The 19,686-nt window shown below is 44.5% G+C and overlaps 1 protein-coding gene across 1 annotated transcript in view; it reads left to right on the top strand.

Annotated features, from left to right (window-relative positions):
* Nucleotides 1-19,686, top strand: part of LOC126470662 (uncharacterized) — a 201,061-nt gene that overhangs the window by 62,108 nt on the left and 119,267 nt on the right. The window contains exons 6-7 of the mRNA XM_050098653.1: nt 3,244-3,623; nt 4,038-4,197. Of these exons, the coding sequence (XP_049954610.1) occupies nt 3,244-3,623; nt 4,038-4,197 (540 nt within the window). The remainder of the gene's footprint in view (nt 1-3,243; nt 3,624-4,037; nt 4,198-19,686) is intronic.

Genomic DNA, 19,686 nt, shown 5'->3' with positions numbered 1-19,686 from the left:
GAGATAGAGAAGGTCCAAAGAAGAGCGGCGCGTTTCGTCACAGGGTTATTTGGTAACCGTGATAGCGTTACGGAGATGTTTAATAAACTCAAGTGGCAGACTCTGCAAGAGAGGCGCTCTGCATCGCGGTGTAGATTGCTCGCCAGGTTTCGAGAGGGTGCGTTTCTGGATGAGGTATCGAATATATTGCTTCCCCCTACTTATACCTCCCGAGGAGATCACGAATGTAAAATTAGAGAGATTAGAGCGCGCACGGAGGCTTTCAGGCAGTCGTTCTTCCCGCGAACCATACGCGACTGGAACAGGAAAGGGAGGTAATGACAGTGGCACGTAAAATGCCCTCTGCCACACACTTTTGGGTGGCTTGTGGAGTATAAATGTAGATGTAGATGTTGATGTAGAATCTCATGTCTTTCTTACTCATTATAGTCTCAGCACAAAGTTGGAAAGAAAAGGGGAAGTTGGAGCTCGATCATGAAATGCCTCACATGTTTATTTGGTATACAAATAGGTTAAAAGTTCACATGCTAAATTGTGTACAGAAGATAGATTTATTTACGTTCCCCTTAACAGTAACTGACTCAGCAAGGCCCTTCTCTTGTTTGTGATAAATGTATCTTTATTTTGGGGGTAATTGCAATAACCTAACCATTTATAAAATTTAACACTTTTCTCCTTAAACTTGTTATAACAATTTTGTAGGTAAACATACCAAGCAATGGAAAGCACTCTTAGTTACATTTACCACTACAATGTTAACTCTGTCACTTGAGAGATAAATAGTTAGATGCCAATAGCCTGCAGTTTTTTCCTTCCCTTCCTTTGTCTTCCTCTACTTCAGATGGTTGGAGAGAAAACCTATTTTATTTCTTATTTGTGTTATTCGCAAGTTCAGCTAGAACTCTAAAATGAAAAAAATCCGGAGTAAGAATAGTAGTTACTTGGGGCCTTGTTCTGTTGAATCTCCAGATTAATGTACAGCATTATTTGTGAATATTGCAACCCCCTGAAAGAATGGTCTCATTCGATCCAAACTGTGAAGATATGTGGAAGAGTGTACCAGCAATAAGTGTTCAAGATGACTGAGATCCAGTAGAACTCCCTCTAATATTATGTGGAAGGTCAGTGTTATGCCATTCTGTCATTTAAAAGATATCAAAGGGGAAATGAAGCAGCAAGTACCCTTATTCCTCTTTGACATCAAAGGCTACAGTCTCAGAGAATGAGGGAGTTAAAATGGGACAGTGATAAGCATGTGACAAACTGACATACCATAACATTTTTGGCTTATACAGGGCACATTCCTACACTCATATTTGCGGAACCAGCAGTGTAGTTGGGGTGGGTGTATATGTGTTGATTATATGCACAACACTGTTGGGGTGGATAGATGGTATGCATGCTGTTGCATCAGCATGCACTCTCTTCAATGCTGTTCCTGATATGCTGCACGTTTTGTTTTCAGATGGATCCCACTTTCACCTGTTCCACAGTGATAGGCACACAGGCGATAGACACTACTGTGTTGAATGCTATCGAGCAGTCTGGGTTGCTGGATAGTGTAGCAGAAAAATGCAAATGTGGTGGTTTGGCACGATGTTGTGTGTGTAATCTGTGTTATAAAATTCTTTTCAGTCATACACTCCTGGAAATGGAAAAAAGAACACATTGACACCGGTGTGTCAGACCCACCATACTTGCTCCGGACACTGCGAGAGGGCTGTACAAGCAATGATCACACGCACGGCACAGAGGACACACCAGGAACCGCGGTGTTGGCCGTCGAATGGCGCTAGCTGCGCAGCATTTGTGCACCGCCGCCGTCAGTGTCAGCCAGTTTGCCGTGGCATACGGAGCTCCATCGCAGTCTTTAACACTGGTAGCATGCCGCGACAGCGTGGACGTGAACCGTATGCGCAGTTGACGGACTTTGAGCGAGGGCATATAGTGGGCATGCGGGAGGCCGGATGGACGTACTGCCGAATTGCTCAACACGTGGGGCGTGAGGTCTCCACAGTACATCGATGTTGTCGCCAGTGGTCGGCGGAAGGTGCACGTGCCCGTCGACCTGGGACCGGACCGCAGCGACGCACGGATGCACGCCAAGACCATAGGATCCTACGCAGTGCCGTAGGGGACCGCACCGCCACTTCCCAGCAAATTAGGGACACTGTTGCTCCTGGGGTATCGGCGAGGACCATTCGCAACAGTCTCCATGAAGCTGTGCTACGGTCCCGCACACCGTTAGGCCGTCTTCCGCTCACGCCCCAACATCGTGCAGCCCACCTCCAGTGGTGTCGCGACAGGCGTGAATGGAGGGACGAATAGAGACGTGTCGTCTTCAGCGATGAGAGTCGCTTCTGCCTTGGTGCCAATGATGGTCGTATGCGTGTTTGGCGCCGTGCAGGTGAGCGCCACAATCAGGACTGCATACGACCGAGGCACACAGGGCCAACACCCGGCATCATGGTGTGGGGAGCGATCTCCTACACAGGCCGTACACCACTGGTGATCATCGAGGGGACACTGAATAGTGCACGGTACATCCAAACCGTCATCGAACCCATCGTTCTACCATTCCTAGACCGGCAAGGGAACTTGCTGTTCCAACAGGACAATGCACGTCCGCATGTATCCCTTGCCACCCAACGTGCTCTAGAAGGTGTAAGTCAACTACCCTGGCCAGCAAGATCTCCGGATCTGTCCCCCATTGAGCATGTTTGGGACTGGATGAAGCGTCGTCTCACGCGGTCTGCACGTCCAGCACGAATGCTGGTCCAACTGAGGCGCCAGGTGGAAATGGCATGGCAAGCCGTTCCACAGGACTACATCCAGCATCTCTACGATCGTCTCCATGGGAGAATAGCAGCCTGCATTGCTGCGAAAGGTGGATATACACTGTACTAGTGCCGACATTGTGCATGCTCTGTTGCCTGTGTCTATGTGCCTGTGGTTCTGTCAGTGTGATCATGTGATGTATCTGACCCCAGGAATGTGTCAATAAAGTTTCCCCTTCCTGGGACAATGAATTCACGGTGTTCTTATTTCAATTTCCAGGAGTGTATGTATCATACTTGACCTTATGTATTGTACTTGATTGTGTTGCCATTTTCTCGAACCTGCATTTTTTATAAACTATCGTTCTTTGTTAATAGTGAGATGTTGCCATTCTAGACACTGTCACTTTAATGTTATGAAGTTTTAAGTGGTTGAAATTTGTGATGGTAATATACATTCATGCAGCAGCTGGTACAACAGCAGACACAGCAGCTGCCCATACATCAAATACAACAGTCACAGCAACAGCAGCAGCAGTTGCTGCAGCAACAGCAACAGCCACAGCCACAGCTACAGCTACAGCAACAGCCACAGCTACAGCCACAGCAACAACAGCAGCAACAGCAACAGCAGCCGCAGCAGCAGCAACCACAAATACAGTCTCCATTGTCTCAACAAGTACAGCAACAGAATCAGCAGCACCAAACAACAGTGCAGTCAGTTGAAATGCAGGCTGTGCAAGTGCCGCAGCAGACGCAGGCTCAGTCTCAAACTCAAACTCAAACTCAGACTCACACAATATTATCTGCCGTTACTTCACAGCCATCAGCTACTGGACTTGACAGGTTTGGTACTTTGTATTTTTTTTAACTCGCAACAGTTTCGTTTGGAGTTATAGATTCAAACAATTAGCTGAACTCTAATTTCAGTTCCAGGTCGTTATTTCTTTTTTCTGTGGAAGCATCTAATTTTGACTTTTTAACAGGCATAACTGATATTATGGGTGATATACACTGACAAGCAGAAACTGTTTGCTGTTCTGTTTTGAAACTAGTCAACCACATATTGTGCAAGATGAATAATTGTCATCTCCTTACAGTTTTGGCTAACAAAAACTGCCTTCAGATAGTTATATTTGAAATTTATAAATCATGCTTGTAAGGAACTGAAGTAATTTTAATTTTTAATGAAGTGAAGCAGTGATTCAGTTACTTGTACCGTAAAGGAGTATTTACCGTCTAATAGAGATACTTTTACAGCATTTTATCAAACCCAGAACTCATACGGCAGCTTCAGAACATACAGCAGCAGATATCACTCCAACCAGTCAATCAAGAATCTGAGGATAACCTAAGGAAGTTACAAGAAATGAAACAGCAAGAAGAGGAATTTGACAAACATTTGAGTCAAACAGTGCAGGTAATTGTGAACAAAGATCATGAAAGCTGCACGCATTAGCAGTGTGTTGTCGTCCGCGAGTGTGTGCCGCAAAAGAGCAGTACTGTGAACTTCCGATAGAGCCTGTCACAGACGAGTGTCTATTTAAACCCTGCCGCGCTACGCTCTCGCTCAGTTATCATGTTATTACTGCTTAAATACATTTGCCTTATCTTATTGTGTTCAGTGTATGTTATGGTGATTGGCATACATGGCACAGTCTAATAAAGTTGTATTAACGTTCTTAGTTGTGTTGTGCGTGCAAGTTACAACACAAGTGAAGATGAGTGTGAGATTGTTGTCCGTGCGGTTTTCAATATCTGGTTAGTCCTCTGTTGCGCCTACAATATCTGACAGTACCACTGACGAGTTTTTACGCTGGCTGGTTGATCAGCAAGGGTTTCTTACTGCAGCGTTGCAGCATCTCTGTCATAAACAGTAGGTGTTCACCACAGCGTAACACAATCAAACCCAGGTATTCCAAATGGTTGCCTCTGTTTGGGTCAGTCTCAGTCTACATCACCCGCTGTCACCCCTTGCACCTCCTGTTCCTGTTTTGCCTGTCACTACGCCGGTCGTTTATCCCCACGGTTTCCAGCTTACGATGAATATGTTGAAGAATGGGAAGCCTACGAAAAACGGTTCCAGCAGCATTTTCACGCATTTGGATTGATTGACGGATCTTATGCCGAGCTTTCTATTTGTCTTGGTTGCTGCCTCGCATTTATCAGCTCCTTTGTCAACTGTTCCCCCTGCGGGATCCATCTTTACACTCTTTTGATAACATGTACGACCTACTTTCGAAGTACTAATGTAAACAGCCATTCGAGTTGATTTCTATTTATGCTGCAAGAAATTGGAACATACATATAAAACTTGGGCAGTTAAACTTCATGGTTTAAGCCGTCTTTGTCGCTGATGTACGTAAGGAGTTGTACGATGACTAAACGGTTCGTGATGCAATCATTTGGTTGGCCCCCAGTCATGAGGTTCGTTCAATGTGAAAACCCTTTCCTCTCCAACGTTCTGACTACTGTACAATCGTTTGGGATTTCTAGGGCTGCGGGTACTCAATTTGAATCGCAGTGTGAGGTTGCAGAAGTTGAACCCACTTTCCCCCGCCATTTGTCAGACGTTTCACAGGGGGACGATACGGTGGCAGTGGTTCGCACGTAAGTGAAACGTCTCGACAGCCGCCCCAACTCACTGCGGCGACCACACCTGCAGCAGTAGCACAGCAGGCCCAATAATGAACGACAGCGCAAGCGCTCCATGTGTTCCTCTTGTCCATCGCGTTTTGTCACTCATGATAGGTGAGATTGTTCTAAGCAGTGCACTGTTTGCCGCCAGTACTAGAAAACGGTCCTCATTGCTCCTGTTTGTAACGCAAAATTCCAACAGCCTATTGCAGACGCTGACGTGGATGTCAGTTGTGTATTGGCAATGTCCATTGCAAATAATAGTCTTTTTATTGATGTCAGGATTTATCAGAAGGTTTTGCAGATGTAAGTTGTACATGGACTTGGTTTCTCGCCCTTTACCACCAGTGTCATGTACATCAGTCACCTACAGTAAACAACTCATTCTGATATTGTGTAGTTTCTCGGCCCCAATCACATAGAATTCTGTGGTTCATCCACTGTCTTTTCTGGTGGTGAACAATGCATGCACCGGAAATTTGTTTGGTTTGGACACCCTTAACTTTCCAGGTTTACTATTTCTGAAGAAGTTAATCTCGTCTCTGATCAAGAGCCTTATACACAACTCAACTCTTTATGCTCTGAATTTCCTGCTCTGTTTTTTGTGGGCTTGGGTTTTGCCAATAATTTCAAAGCCCACATCACTATGAAACCTTCGGCCAGGTCCAGTTTCTTTCGGGCTCGCCCAGTGCCAATGGCACTCCATGACCAAGTCAAGGCAGAGCTCGACAGCCTCACGGCCTCTGGGGTTGACCAACTGATTAAATCCAGCAAATGGACTACTCTCTTAGTCATTGTCATTGTCAAGAAGCTGTCTGTGGTTTCAAAGTTTCTGTCAATGTACAGTCGATTGTTGACTTGTATTCTTTGGTGTGCCCTGATGAACTTTTTGCTAAGCTCACTGGTGCTCAGTATTTTTCCAAGATCATCCAAATTGAAGTCTGTGTTACAATCTGCACTTTGACTCTTAATGACCAATTGGTTCAATATTTAGTGTTAGTAACAGATGTGTCCTAGCATGAGCTGGGGGCGATATTAGCTCATAAATATTCTGATGGCTCCAAACGCGTATTGAATACACATCGAAGACACTTAATTCGGCTCAGACTAGATATTCACAAATAGAGAAATAAACCTTCGCCATTATTTATGCTTTTAAGAAGTTCCATGTTTTCCTGTGTGGTGTAAAATTCCATCTCGTCATGGATCACAATCCGTTTGTGTTGCTGTTTAACCCCTCAGCGTCATTGCCAGACAGCAGCGCATCTCCTTCAACATTAGGCACTATTCCTCTCTCAGTACAACTGCAAGATTCACTTCCGCCTCGTGGCTAAACATGCAAATGTTGACACGCTTGCCCATTTTCTGGTTGGTCCAGATCCATTTTTGATTGGGAGGAGCTACTCTGTTTCTGCGTTGACGAATGCGCTCGACAAACTGTCGATTGTTTTCCAATCACCAGTGCTTGGATGGTACAAGATAGTGGTACCGATCCGATTTTGCAGAAAGTGATACATTGCATACAACATGGCCTGATGTGCCTCCATCACGGGCTTCCGAACCTCTCCGTAACTACTATGTGTTTTGGCATCGTTTCTCTGTCATTTGATGGTGTTCTATTCTTTGATATGGACTATTGAAGTCCTCGTGTAGTGGTTTCTTTGGCTCTCTGTTTGGAGATCCTACAGTTGCTGCATTCTGATCACTGGGAGGTCTCACGCACCAAGGCATTAGCCCTTGGTCATGTTTTTTGGCGTGGTTTCTACAGCGACATCACTGGTTATGGTATGTTCTCAGTGCACATGCAGCAAGCTGCCCCGTGGCTAGCATTGTCTCTGTGACCCAACCTTCACAGACCGGAGACTGTCTCCACATCGATTTTACCAGCCCTTTGCTTAATGCGTATTGGTTAATAGTAATTGATGCATTCTCTCGATTCCCATATGTTGTTTTTTGCCTGTCAACTTCGGCCTCTACCACCGTGTAAGCCCTGTCAAAAAAAATTTTCCATTGGAGGTCTCTGATATCGGCCCTCAGTTTGTATCACAGGGGTTTTGTCTCCTTCTGCAGTTCCTGTGGGATTCACCACATTTTCGCCCCGGCCTTCCACCTGCAGTCCAATGTTGAGGCCAAAAGGTTAGTTAGAACATTCAAAATGCAAATGGAAAAAGTATGTGACTTGGTCACTGTTTGACGTGGCCTTGGATCAGTTTCTGTTTTCCTATTGGTTCACGCTGTTCTGCGAAGACAGCCTCACCAAACTGCTCCACGGGTGTCAACCCCGGGAACTCCTGCATCTCCTGTAGCCCAGCCAGGTACGCCAACGTGTGCAGCCATTGGCCCATTTCCAGCCCAGTGTGGCTGTCTGGGCATGCAGGTTTGGTTGTTGCCCAAAATGGATTCTCACCGTGATCTCCTGATGCTGCGGCCACCGTCTCTTGTGATGTCTGTACGGAGTAGGGCCTCTGTGCATGTGATTATGACCAGTTACGCCTGCGTGTGGACAAGGACGACCCTGGCTGGGACACTGATTTCGCCATGCCAGTCTGCGTCATTCAATGGATCACCTGATATGGCTCAGTCCCTGCCATGACATACAAGGGATCCCTTATCACTGGTGGATGAACCTGGTGCAGCATCTCCAGTACCGCAACCAGTAACGGTGCGGCTGCTGTCTACACTGGAACTGTGTTCTCCGCCTCAGCCTGCCAACTGTGGGGGCACCACCACCAGCAGGCCCTGGACATTATGTGGACATGAAGCTCACTCCACCAGCCATCCTACCATCTGGGTTGACGTTAGAAGGCAGACTGTGACACTACTCACACCACATGTACTCCCGACGATATGCCCCAGTAGCAGCATGTCGTCTCAGTCAGAGCCTTGTGGAGGAAGATGCCATGGACATCTCAAGAATTGGAGCTGTTCCTCAAGGGAAGAGGAATGGAGTATTTCTTGCATACTTGATAGCCGTGCACATTAGCAGCATGTTGTCATCCGTGAGAGTGCGCCGTGAAATGCAATATTGTGAACTTCCAATAGAGCCCACCACAGTCAAGTGCCTATTTAAACCCTGCCGCACTACGCTCACGCTAAGTTATATGTTATTACCGCTTGCATACATTTGGCTTACTTTATTGTGTTCAGTGTATGTTATGGTGATTGGTGTATATGCTACAGTCTAATAAAGTTGTACTAACTTTCTTGGTTGTGTTGTGTGTCCAAGTTATAACATTAACAAAAACAGTGAAATAACAATATGAATTTGGATAAATTGCTACCTACCACATAGAGGAGATGTTGAACATCATTCAGACACATTTGAAAGTAGACTGTTAGTGATTTTTAAAATAGATATCAGAGAAAGTCCTTTATCACTCTGACATACTTGCACGCACGCGCACAGGGCCACTGTTAAGTTTTGGAGCTGTGACGAGTACCAAGCTGAGATGAGGTAGGTAGTGGATCCAGAAGAGCTGAGGGGAGGTGGAGAGATAACGGGTTAAGGGTGGAGTAAGATGCTGCTGCACAGCCTGTAGGAATGAACTGAGGCATGGCTGGTACATGATGTTGGGCTGCTAGACTACAGCATTGGGAGTGGTGTGCTGGGGGGAGGGGTGGAGGGAAGTGAGACGAGAAGCATAGAGAGGGAAAAATATATACTGATAATCTGGGTGGGGCTAGTAGACATGTGAGGATGAAGTGGGAACAGGGAAGGGTAGGATGTGTGCATGCTTTATGTGGATGCAGTAAGACCTGGCTGCAGTTCGTGAACAGGTGAATGTGCTGTTACGTTTGGTCAGTCACCTTCAGGCTGCTGCCTCGGTGTGTAGTGGTGAAGGAGAACCTGGTGTGTTGCATGGGACATTTCAGGTGTCACTTGTTTTGCTCACGGGCTCAGCTCCTGAGGCACCTCCTAGCACGCACGATGCAGTGGATCTGCCCTCACAGCAGGGTAAAGTGGCGGGTGGTAACGCGTTCGCGTCGCTTGAAGTGGAGGGCCAATGTGGAGGCTGGCTGCCTGGTCTTGCCCATTCACCCTGTTAGTGGACAGTTGGCCGATCCTTCAGCAGGGTCTGAGCAGGCTCACAGGGGGAGGGGTTTACTGGTTATTGGGACTTTGAGTGTAATGCGTATTATGGAGCGCCTTAGGCAGATAGCGTTCAGGGCTGGAAAGAAAGTCAATGTGCACTTTGTATGTCTGCCAGGGGGGCCTCATCAAAGATGTGGAGATGGCCTTGTTGGTGACTATTGAGCGTGTAGGGTGCTGTCGTCTGCAATTTGTGGCTCACATCAGCACCAACGATACCTGTCGCATGGGTTCTGAGGCGATCCTCAGTTCGTACAGGTGGTTGATGGAGGTGGTGAAGACTGCTGGCCTCGTCCACGGGATGCAAGCAGAGCTCGCAATTTGCAGAATTGTTCCCAGAGTTTATTGGGGTCCTTTGGTTTGGAGCCAAGTGGAAGATCTTAACCAAAAACTTCGTCGACTCTGTGATGGACTTTCCTTGATAGGTCAGGAGTGCACTACACAAAGGAAGCAGCTACTTGGGTAGAAGAGTATTTGTGAAGTGCACATGAGGGTTTCTTAGGCTAGGCGGTAGTTTGCGTTGCTCATCAGCTGATTTACAGCAAGTGAAGTCAAATGGCATTCAGAATAAAGACACCAACTGTCACAATTTTATTTGTAAACTGTCAAAGTATTTGTAATATAGTTTCTGAATTTACTGCCCTCCAGGAAAGGTCTCGTGCTCGGATTATTCTTGGCACTGAGAGCTAGCTGAAACCCAAAGTGGAAAGCTCCGAGATATTTATCGAATCATGGAACATATATTGGAAAGACAGATTAAAGGCCATAGGAGGGGGTGTGTTTGCTGCAGTTGACAAAATCATTTTCTCTATTGAGGCCAAAGTTGGGTGTGACAGTGAAACTGTCTGGTCACATATAATAGGTGTAAGTGAAACTTAAGTTAATTTTTCAATGTTTTTACTGGCCACCCGATTCCACTGTGGCAGTTTTAGGGTCATTCAAAGAAAGTCTACCGTCAGTAGCGCGTAAATACTTAGATAATGCAATAGTAGTTGGTGACGACTTTAATCTACCGGTTATAGACTGGGATGTCTATGGATTTATTGTGGGTGGGGTGGGGGGTACAGATAGACAATCATGGGAAATACTTTTGAAAATGTTTTCTGAAAGTTGTCTAGAGCAGCTAGCTCAGCAATCCACATGCAATGGAAATATCTTAGACCTTGTAGCTACACATAGGCCAGATCTTAGCAACAATGTCAGTATAGAAATCGAGATTAGTGGTCATGATGTCATTATAGTGACTATGATTACAAAAGTTAATAAATCGGTCAAGAAGGTTAGGAGAGTGTTTCTGATAGATAGAGCGGATAAGAAGTTATTAACATCTTACTTAGACAGCATCACGTAGCACCAGTAAGACGGATGTAGAGGCATTATGGACAAAGTATAAGCAGATTGTAGATCCTGGTCTGGAGAGTTATGTGCCTAGTAAGTGGATAAAGGATGGAGAAGACCCACCATGGTTTAATAACAAAATTTGTAAGATGCTGAGGAAGCAGAGCCTGTTGCACTCTAGGTTCAAAAGGGGCTGCACAAATGATGACTAGCAAAGGTTAGTAGAGACTCGTGTGTCTGTGAAAAGATCTATGCGTGAAGCATACAACTGCTACCACCATGACACCTTGGTAAAAGACCTGGCAGGGAACCCAAGAAAATTCTGGTTGTGTGTAAAATTGCTAAGCGGGTCTAAGAGTTCCATTCAGTCCTTTGGTGACCAGACTGGTGTGGCAGTATGTTGTCTTTGACGGTGAGTATTCATCAGAGACAAGGGTATTGTTTGGAGTGCTCTAGAGAAGTGTGATAGGACCTCTGTTTTTCTCTATATAAATAAATAAGTTTAAAAACAAAGATGGTGGCAGGTCGATAGACACACAAACAAAATGAAAGCCGAAGTTTTAAATTTTATGTTCAAGAAATCGTTCACACAGGAGAACCATAAAAACATGCCATCATCACCATTGGACAGACTCCCGTGTGGACGACATAGGAATAAGCACACTTGGGGTAGAAAACAACTGAAAGATGTGAAAACAAACAAATTACCAGTTCTGAATGGAACCCCAGTTCGATTTTAAGAAGAGTACACTATGCCATTGGTCGCTTACTTAGCTTGCGTTTACCATTAATCTCTCGCCCAGAACCAAGTCTCAAGCGACTGTAAAAAGGTGCAGGTGACTCCAGTGTATAAGAAAGGTGAAAGAACAGGCAAGCATAATTACAGACCAGTATCTGTTTACTGCAGAATCCTTGAACACATTCTCAGTTCGGATATAATAAAGTTTCTTGAGGCTAAGCAGTTTATGTGCCCAAATCAGCATGGATTTAGAAAGCATCACTCTTGGACACTTGGCTTGCCTTTTTCTCACATGATACACTGAGAACGATGGGTGAAGGTAAACAGGTAGATTCCATATTTCTAGATTTCCAGAAAGTATTTAACATGGTGCCCCATTGCAGGCTGTTAACAGAGGTACGAGTATATGGAATAAGCTCACAGATATGTGAGTGGCTCAAAGACATCTTAAATAATAAAACCCAGTATGTTGTCCTCGACGGTGAGTATTCATCAGAGACAAGGGTATTGTCTGGAGTGCTCTAGAGAAGTGTGATAGGACCTCTGTTTTTCTCTATATAAATAAATAAGTTTAAAAACAAAGATGCTGGCAGGTCGATAGACACACAAACAAACAAAAACATACGCACAAAATCCAAGCTTTCGCAACCAACGGTTGCTTCGTCAGGAAAGAGGGAAGGAGAGGGAAAGACGAAAGGATGTGGGTTTTAAAGGAGAGGGTAAGGAGTCATTCCAATCCCGGGAGCGGAAAGACTTACCTTAGGGGGAAAAAAGGACAGGTATACACTCTATATAAATAAATAAGTTTAAAAACCAAGATGCTGGCAGGTCGATAGACACACAAACAAACACAAACATACACACAAAATCCAAGCTTTCGCAACCAACGGTTGTTTCGTCAGGAAAGAGGGAAGGAGAGGGAAAGACGAAAGGATGTGGGTTTTAAAGGAGAGGGTAAGGAGTCATTCCAATCCCGGGAGCGGAAAGACTTACCTTAGGGGGGAAAAAAGGACAGGTATACACGCGCGCGCGTGCACACACACACACACACACACACACACACACACACACACACACACACACACACACATATCCATCCGCTCATACACAGACACAAGCAGACATTTGTAAAGGCAAAGAGTTTGGGCAGAGATGTCAGTCGAGGTGGAAGTACAGAGTCAAAGATGATGTTGAAAGACAGGTGAGGTATGAGCGGCGGCAAATTGAAATTAGCGGCGGATAACGAGAAGAGAGGATATACTGAAGGGCAAGTTCCCATCTCCGGAGTTCTGACAGGTTGGTGTTAGTGGGAAGTATCCAGATAACCCGGACAGTGTAACACTGTGCCAAGATGTGCTGGCCATGCACCAAGGCATGTTTAGCCACAGGGTGATCCTCATTACCAACAAACACCCGCTAATTTCTAATTTCAATTTGCCGCCGCTCATACCTCACCTGTCTTTCAACATCATCTTTGCCTCTGTACTTCCACCTCGACTGACATCTCTGCCCAAACTCTTTGCCTTTACAAATGTCTGCTTGTGTTTGTGTATGAGCGGATGGATATGTGTGCGTGTGTGTGTGTGTGCGCGCGCGCGCGAGTGTATACCTGTCCTTTTTTCCCCCTAAGGTAAGTCTTTCCGCTCCCGGGATTGGAATGACTCCTTACCCTCTCCCTTAAAACCCACATCCTTTCGTCTTTCCCTCTCCTTCCCTCTTTCCTGACGAAGCAACCGTTGGTTGCGAAAGCTTGAATTTTGTGTGTATGTTTGTGTTTGTTTGTGTGTCTATCGACCTGCCAGCACTTTCGTTTGGTAAGTCACATCATCTTTTTTTTTAGATATATTTTTCCCACGTGGAATGTTTCCCTCTATTATATAAATAAATAAGTTGGCAGACAGGGTGGGCAGCAGTCTGTGGTTGTTTGCTGATGATGCAGTGGTGTATGGTAAGGTGTCGAAGTTGACTGACCATAGGAAGACACAAGATGACAGACAAAATTTGCAGTTGGTGTGATGAATGGCAGCTAGCACTAAATGTGGAAAAACTTAAATTAATGTGGATGAGTAGGAAAACGAAACCTGTAATTTACAATACAGTATTACTAGTGCCACGCTTGACACAGCTCGTTTAAATATGTGGGCATAATTTTGCAAAGCGATAGGAGATGGAATGAGCATGTGAGAACTGTGGTAGAGAAGGCAAATGGTTGACTTCAGTTTATTGGGTGAATTTTAGCAAAGAGTGGTTCACCTATAAAAGAGACCGCATATGGGATGCTGGTGTGACCTATTCTTGAGTACTTCTCGAGTGTTTGGGATGTGTACCTCGTCCAATTGAAGGAAGACATCAAAGCAATTCAGAGGAGGGGTGCTAGATTTGTTAACGGTAGGTTCGAACAAAACGTAAGTGTTATGGAGATATGTTGGGAACTCAAATGGGAATCCCTGGAGGGTAGGCAGCATTGTTTTTAGGAAACACTATTAAGAAAATTTAGAGAACCGGCATTTGAAGCTGACTGCCAAATAATTCTGCTCCTGCCAACATCCATCACACATAAGGACCATGAAGATAAAATACAAGAAATTAGGGCTCATACAGAGGCGTACAGACAGTCATTTTTCCATTGCTCAATTTGTGAGTGGGACATGAGGGGAAATGACAAGTAGTGGTACTGGGTACCCTCCGCCACGCACTGTATGTTGAACGTGTGAAATATCTATGTAGAAGTAGATGTGATGTAGATGAAGGGTATGTGGGCAAGTGAAGGTTTAGGCAAGGAGTCTTTTAGGGATCAGGGATACGTTACAGGAGAGTTTCCACATGCACATTTCAGAAATTCAGAGAAGGTGGTGTTCACAGGGACATAAGCTGTGATGCACCCTTTGAAGCCAAGCACAAGCACACCATGTTGAATGGCATATGCGGCAAGTCGTTGGCCACAGTTTGACATGTTTGCATATTTTGCTAAATCTTAAGTGAAATATGATACATGATCATTATTTTCTCCCCTTTAAAGATTTAAACTGCAGGTCCACATGTGAGACTCAATAGCACAGATGAAATAGTGAAAGAAAGAAAGAAAGAAAGAAACATGTTCAGGACACTTGCAACACTTTTGGTAATCATCTGCGTACTGGTGTTGCAAAGAAATGTGATTTTTTAAACAAACACAACTGTACTAGATGTATTTAAAAGAAATTGAAACACTAGGTGAAAAAAGTTAATATTGTTAGAGAAACTGCTAATAGAAAAAATAGCACATTTGTGTTATTTAAGGATAAGTACTGAATTAATTTAATAACATCCTTGGAACTATTCCCATTCTGTCAGGCCTGAATAAATTAATCTGCCTATGTGGAGATTACTTCACTCATCAATTCCCTCACAACATGGTGTAACATGCGAATTTTGCTATTGCTGCTTTTCATGTGCTACATCGTACAAACCATACATTGTCATGTCAGATACTAATGGTATGCTAGACTATATAAGTGCTAGAATAATTTGACAATTTTTGTATCAATTTATACATTTACTCCATTATGTGTTATGGATTACTGAGAAGCACGTAACTTTCAGGAGTCGAAATTCTTTGTACTGACAATAGACAGATATGAAAATGGGTTGGGGGGAGAGGAGATACTATCCTAGCTTTTGAAACCATTAGTTTCTTCCTCAGAGAGGAAAGGAGGATTGGTTGGGGAAGGCCAAATAGACATCAGGTTGAGTGAGATCTGCCTACCTGGAGGTTGAGGGGAGATAATCTAAAGGGTGAGACATCGGGGAAAGTAGAAGTTCAAAGGCAGTACATTAGCAAGCAATGTCCTGGTTTTATTCCAGATTTAATAGAAGGTGAAGTAAGGAGAAAAAAAAGTATCAAAAGAATGAGAAATGAAATGAATAGTGAAATTAATCCTTTCATGGTACAGACATGCTGTCTGCATTCCTTGCTGAGGGCGGCTTTAATTATGGCTGTCCTGCTTGCGAAATGCTGGTGCCTGTGCTGAGGAGCAACGTTCCAGCTTATATGAAATACATATCATCCAATTTTTCTAAAAACTATTTGCTGAAAAAAAAATATTTCTGCATATCTTTACAAAATTTTAAAGTGTTTGCAGAGGAAAAAACGCATTGCGTAAACTTTGAATGTGATTGATCTTAGCTCATACATTGCAGTGGATGACGTGTAGACAAGATATCAAAATTTTATACAAAATTGTGAGCAGAATGATATCTCATTTCATTCACAAGTTATTGGATTTTGTATCTGACAGACAGTTGCATGCAATGTACGCATTCACGTCCTTGCACATCACAAATCATGTGGTCATAACAATTTTTATATCTCATAATCATTCAAGATATTGAAGCAAGTTTTTGTTTTGTTTTGTTTTGCGTGTGTGTGTGTGTGTGTGTGTGTGTGTGTGTGTGTGTGTGTGTTTTATTCAAATGATAGGTCACAATGAGGCACAGATGTTGTATGACAAATACTTGAAACTTAGTGTTCACTGAGACATGGAAGTAACTCACCTGTAGTGGTGAGAGGTCAGTGGCTCAAGATGCATATGGATGTCCATAGCAGTGTAGGAAAACCCGAGCGGTGCAAGTCTACATGTCCACAACACCTGGGGAATGACGTAGCAGGATGTGTGTACACGTCCACAGCAGTGAAAGGGTTAAGAGTTAGGATGGAAGCGAGAAAGAAAATGAAAAAAAAAATGTAAAGAAAAAGTGGGGTTACAAAGATGAAAAACAAGAAGTAATTGAGTGAATAATTGAGAAAATAACTGAAGAAAATTATAATGAAAGGGAAAAGAAAGAAAAATTGGGAAAAAGGGAGTTATGGGGGGGGGGGGGGGGTGGTAGTAGTGATCAAGTTCAGGAGGGTGACAGTATATGAGGATATGTTGGAGAGCAGATTCCCATCTGTGAAGTTCAGGAGAGCTAGTAGTGGGTACCTTCAGTCAGGAGGGTAGAGCATGCACAACAACTGGGTAGTAGGTCTGGGATGACAATAAGTTTTTTTTAGATACTTCCAGGTGATTTCCAGGTGAAAGAGGAGTGGGATTGGATTTGAGGCTGATCAGAGCTTGATTAGCGTCATTTTTGTGTAATGGGAGGCTCCGTGTGAGGGGTTTGGAAGGTTTACCAGGCCTGAGATGTGTTTGACAGGGACTTTGAAACCTGCTACAATGAGGATTTTATTTCACACACACACACACACACACACACACACACACACACACACACACACACACACACACACGGTAGAAGTTGTGACATGGATGATTTAGTGTCTATGGCCAAGGCAGGTCACAATTAAAATGCACAGCTAGTAATAACAACTGTTTATTCTTAACTAAGAAATGGAACTTGGTACACTGTTTCTGTGGGTGAGTGTCCAAACTGAAAAGCCAATTTCTAATGTTGCCTTATAGGTGCTCACAATGATGAGGTCCAAGAATGCCGTAGTCGGCTTGGCTCTAAATGGTTCTAAGCACTATGGGACTTAACATCTGAGGTCATCTGTCCCCCATAGTCGGCAGTGAGCAGATTGGGTGATGGTGGATGATTAGCAATAAGGTCCCACAGGGCCGTAGGCTTGTGGGCAGTTGATAGAAAAGTCCCTTGTGTTGAGCTTCACTATGGCAGTGACACAGGTCCAATGTAATGAGGCACTCCATGGCGTTGACGGAAGTCCATTGATATGTTGAACAGCTGGTGTTCATGGCGGGGCAATGGCGAACATGATTCCATTTGATGGGCTGCAGATGCCGCCAGCCTTGAGCCCAGAGTCTGTTCTAAATACCCACCAATGGATGCATACTTGTGGGGCATTCATAGGGCATGTGATTTCCTGTAGGAAAGTGGTGCCTGTGACTGCAGCACTGTTTACTCCGATCTGTGCACTGCGTATCGGCATGGCTGGCACCACCCAATGCCGTGGAGGCTATGTGAAACTTGGTTGAAAGCAGCCTGATTTGTGTTGATGTATGCCATTTTTGTGCGATCTTAGGGGTTTGTGTTACTAGTGGGACAGGTCTGTGGCTACCTGCGGTACATGTATGTAAGAATGGTGGCTGCCCGGTGTGTATGGTATATGCGGGGGAGGGGGGGGGGGGGGGTTAGGGAGTTCTGTGTAGACAGATATGATCACCTTTTGAGGAGCCCACACTTTCTGGCATTCCTGCAGGTTGGTCTGTATGGAAAGAATAGAGTCATTAAGAATAGTTTTGTGTGTCGAGGTGCTCAAAAGCTAAGTTTCTTTGCCATGTACTCCCCTCAGTGGTGCAGCTTTTGTCTGCAGGGAGGGTGGTGATAAGAGTGCCTTTGGATCTCAGATGTCTCCGTACTCATTGTTTTTTGTCATACCTTTAAGGAAGGGTTGGAAAACTGAAAGAAGTGAGGAATTCCCGAAATCCTGGGGGGAGGAGGAGAATCCCAATGGGATTTGGGTTGAAACTGTTCGTCTCAGTTATTTGATTGTGGGTTAAAATTGTTTAGTGAAATGGTATTTCCAGTTGATGTTGGACCTAGATAACAGATCTTTGGCTCCTCTACTTCATGTTCCCATACAAGAGATGAGTCACCACCAACATTGTCTCATGCTCTTCTACATCTACATCTACATCCATAGTCCGCAAGCCACCTGACGGTGTGTGGCGGAGGGTACCTTGAGTACCTCTATCGGTTCTCCCTTCTATTCCATTCTCGTATTGTTCGTGGAAAGAAGGATTGTCGGTATGCCTCTGTGTGGGCTCTAATCTCTCTGATTTTATCCTCATGGTCTCTTCGCGAGATATACGTAGGAGGGAGCAATATACTGCTTGACTCTTCGGTGAAGGTATGTTCTCGAAACTTTGACAAAAGCCCGTACAGAGCTACTGAGCGTCTCTCCTGCAGAGTCTTCCACTGGAGTTTATCTATCATCTCCGTAACGCTTTCGCGATTACTAAATGATCCTGTAACGAAGCGCGCTGCTCTCCGTTGGATCTTCTCTATATCTTCTATCAACCCTACCTGGTACGGATCCCACACTGCTGAGCAGTATTCAAGCAGTGGGCGAACAAGCGTACTGTAACCTACTTCCTTTGTTTTCGGATTGCATTTCCTTAGGATTCTTCCAATAAATCTCAGTCTGGCATCTGCTTTACCGACGATCAACATTATATGATCATTCCATTTTAAATCACTCCTAATGCGTACTCCCAGATAATTTATGGTATTAACTGCTTCCAGTTGCTGACCTGCTATTTTGTAGCTAAATGATTTAGGATCTATCTTTCTGTGTATTCGCAGCACATTACACTTGTCGACATTGAGATTCAATTGCCATTCCCTGCACCATGCGTCAATTCGCTGCAGATCCTCCTGCATTTCAGTACAATTTTCCATTGTTACAACCTCTCGATACACCACAGCATCATCTGCAAAGAGCCTCAGTGAACTTCCGATGTCATCCACAAGGTCATTTATGTATATTGTGAATAGCAACGGTCCTATGACACTCCCCTGCGGCACACCTGAAATCACTCTTACTTTGGAAGACTTCTCTCCATTGAGAATGACATGCTGCGTCCTGTTATCTAGGAACTCCTCAATCCAATCACACAATTGGTCTGATAGTCCATATGCTCTTACTTTGTTCATTAAACGACTATGGGGAACTGTATCGAACGCCTTGCGGAAGTCAAGAAACACGGCATCTACCTGTGAACCCGTGTCTATGGCCCTCTGAGTCTCGTGGACAAATAGCGCGAGCTGGGTTTCACATGACCGTCTTTTTTGAAACCCATGCTGATTCCTACAGAGTAGATTTCTAGTCTCCAGTAAAGTCATTATACTCGAACACAATATGTGTTCCAAAATTCTACAACTGATTGACGTTAGAGATATAGGTCTATAGTTCTGCACATCTGCTCGATGTCCCTTCTTGAAAACGGGGATGACCTGTGCCCTTTTCCAATCCTTTGGAACGCTACACTCTTCTAGAGATCTACGGTACACCGCTGCAAGAAGGGGGGCAAGTTCCTTTGCGTACTCTTTGTAAAATTGAACTGGTATCCCATCAGGTCCAGAGGCCTTTCCTCTTTTGAGCGATT

This window comes from Schistocerca serialis, chromosome 3 (assembly GCF_023864345.2).
Source record: "Schistocerca serialis cubense isolate TAMUIC-IGC-003099 chromosome 3, iqSchSeri2.2, whole genome shotgun sequence".
Lineage (NCBI taxonomy): Eukaryota > Metazoa > Arthropoda > Insecta > Orthoptera > Acrididae > Schistocerca > Schistocerca serialis.
This window is presented reverse-complemented; position numbering and strand designations above follow the sequence as displayed.